The sequence below is a fragment of the Alosa alosa genome, chromosome 21, assembly GCF_017589495.1.
Source record: "Alosa alosa isolate M-15738 ecotype Scorff River chromosome 21, AALO_Geno_1.1, whole genome shotgun sequence".
Taxonomy (NCBI): domain Eukaryota; kingdom Metazoa; phylum Chordata; class Actinopteri; order Clupeiformes; family Clupeidae; genus Alosa; species Alosa alosa.
The window spans coordinates 21,342,351-21,344,850 of record NC_063209.1 but is presented as its reverse complement, the minus strand read 5'-3'; the positions used below and the strand labels follow the sequence as shown (position 1 = coordinate 21,344,850).

The 2,500-nt window shown below is 45.3% G+C and overlaps 1 protein-coding gene across 1 annotated transcript in view; it reads left to right on the top strand.

The window, feature by feature from the left end:
- LOC125286030 (teneurin-2-like) overlaps positions 1 to 2,500 on the top strand; it is a 215,446-nt gene that overhangs the window by 157,177 nt on the left and 55,769 nt on the right. Inside the window, 1 exon segment of the mRNA XM_048230689.1 lies at positions 518 to 723. Within this exon segment, the coding sequence (XP_048086646.1) occupies positions 518 to 723 (206 nt within the window).

Genomic DNA, 2,500 nt, shown 5'->3' with positions numbered 1-2,500 from the left:
ATTTCAAAGGACTGGGTTTTACAGAGCCTCTCAAATATTAAGCAAAGCTAGTGCCGCTCTCTTCTTGCCAGATCTGACCCTGCCAAACTAGATGAGGTGTTTATGGAGATGAAGAAAGCAGCCAACGGTACACTCTACAGCCTCCTACCTGTGTGTGTGTGTGTGTGTGTGTGTGTGTGTGTGTGTGTGTGTGTGTGTGAGAGAAAGAGAGAGAATGTGTGTGTGTGTGTGAGAGAGAGAGAGCCGTGCCTTTTCTGGGAACCCATTGTTTTTTCAAGTAGTTGAGTTGGCGCAGAGTTGGTTGCCATTACTGATACAGAATAGGCAGTCAGTGGACACATCAGCCACTCCTGATAAATGTGTATGAATATGATTTAGCTGCACTCATCAATCCTTATACATGACCGCACACAATGGACACTCAAACCTTCAAAACAATTCATGTAGAAAGAGCAGTAGACCATGGCTATATTTTCCCATCATCCTCTCTGCTCTGTGTTGTTGTTTTTCCCCAAAGGAGTGTGGGCATTGCGGAACAGCAGCATCGACACAGGCGACCTGGAGATCGGCCGGCGGGTGACCCAGGAGATCCCCCCTGGCGTGTTCTGGAGGTCCCTGCTCCACCTCAGCCAGCCCCAGTTCCTCAAGTTTAACATCTCCCTGGGCAAGGACGCCCTGTTCGGGGTCTACATCCGCAAAGGCCTGCCCCCCTCCCATGCCCAGGTACACCACCAGCACATTCCGTGCGCACACACACATGTCCAGTGTCCACAATAGTATTCAAATGTATTCCTTATCCAGGGTTATTTACGCTCCATATCCCACATAAGCATGTTTTATGTATACATCATTGACTCCGAGGGTACTTAAACATGCATACATCCAGGCAGGAGGAATTATAGAGTCCAAGCATGGGGTGGATCAGTTATCTTTTCTTTTTACTGTGTAAGCGTGCACACACATGTGTACACACACACACACACACACACACACACACACACACACACACACACACACACACACACACACACACACACACACACACACCTCATATCAAACAAAACAAATCTCTATGCAGATTAACCATTATAGCTACTCGTTCCCTCTGACAGGAACGCGTTTGCAGATACATGCGTTTAAAACACACACACACACACACACACACACACACACACACACACACCTCTCTATCCACTTGTCCAGCACATCTTCACTTGCACAATTATATTCATGGGCACTCGTGTCTTGAGAAATCTGCGGGGTAAGCAGCACTGGGTGTCAGCACCCGTTCTTATGTTATCAAGCTCTGAGAGGGGGAGAGCTGCAGATAATGCCCTCATTATCCTGTCCCGCTGTGCATGCATATGTGTGTGTGCGTGTGCGTGCATGCATGCATGTGTGTGTGTGTGTGTGTGTGTGTGTGTGTGTGTGTGTGTGTGTTTGTGCGTTTCTCTCTGCATCTGTGTTCCGAGTCAGTGCGTTTATTGACTATATGTAAGTATGATGACAGCTCTCCTTCTCTGTGCTGTTCTCCTGATAGGTGGTGAGCGACGCGTAAGGGCTTAGGAGCACAGGGCTCTCTAAACCTGGACCCTGCGCAGGGCTCCAGTCATGCTTACAATAGCTCAAGCCTCCCAACAGCTTAAGCTGTACACGGAATGAGAGTAAATCACCAGGCAACAGGAAGGCTGCAACCATAATATATCCACAGGCATAAATGCTTATGGCATTACTGAGTTGAGAATAACACTTTAGATTTTTAAGCTTGCCATTATGCAGGGATTTCTGTTTGGTCCAATAGCACACTGCTGGAATTACTTGCAAATTGAGAAATAATTCAATAACATTAAAAAGCAAAATTGATGTTTTGATTGGGTTATGAGCAATGGCTTGAACATGGCTGTTACGTATGGTTATGGTTGTATGCAGAACACGCTCACGGCGTGCACAGAGTTTATACAATCCTGGCCTCACTACAAAAATCAACCATCGCTTCCCAGCACTTTCCTGTCCCATAATACAAATGTAAAATATCAAATGAGCCACTTATGTACATATTATCCTGGTGGCCATTGTACATGTAGAAGATGTCTCTCTACTGCTCTTCTGTAGCACAGTGCATGAAAAGAGCAAAGGTTCTCCTCACACAGATTGCACCATTATGTCTTTATTCTCTCTCTACTCCACCCTACTCCATCTCTAGGCTGGGCTTTGGGTAGTCTGCTGTGATGATAGCCTGATAGAGAAAGAGAAAAATTGGGGCATTTCTCACACTTTTGGATTTGAACACTATCCCCTTGCTGATACGAATCTCTCATAGTGGGCTTAGTTTGACTACATGTAGTGTACTACAATAAAGAAAAAAAGGGGAAAAAAAAAGATTATTCTCTCGCAGAGATCATAATATCGTTATTCTGCTGATAGCTATCTCTTGCATTGTGTTCAGTCATGCTGTATGGAGTGTCACAGTCAATGGAAAAGGAATTTGAAGAAAATTAAT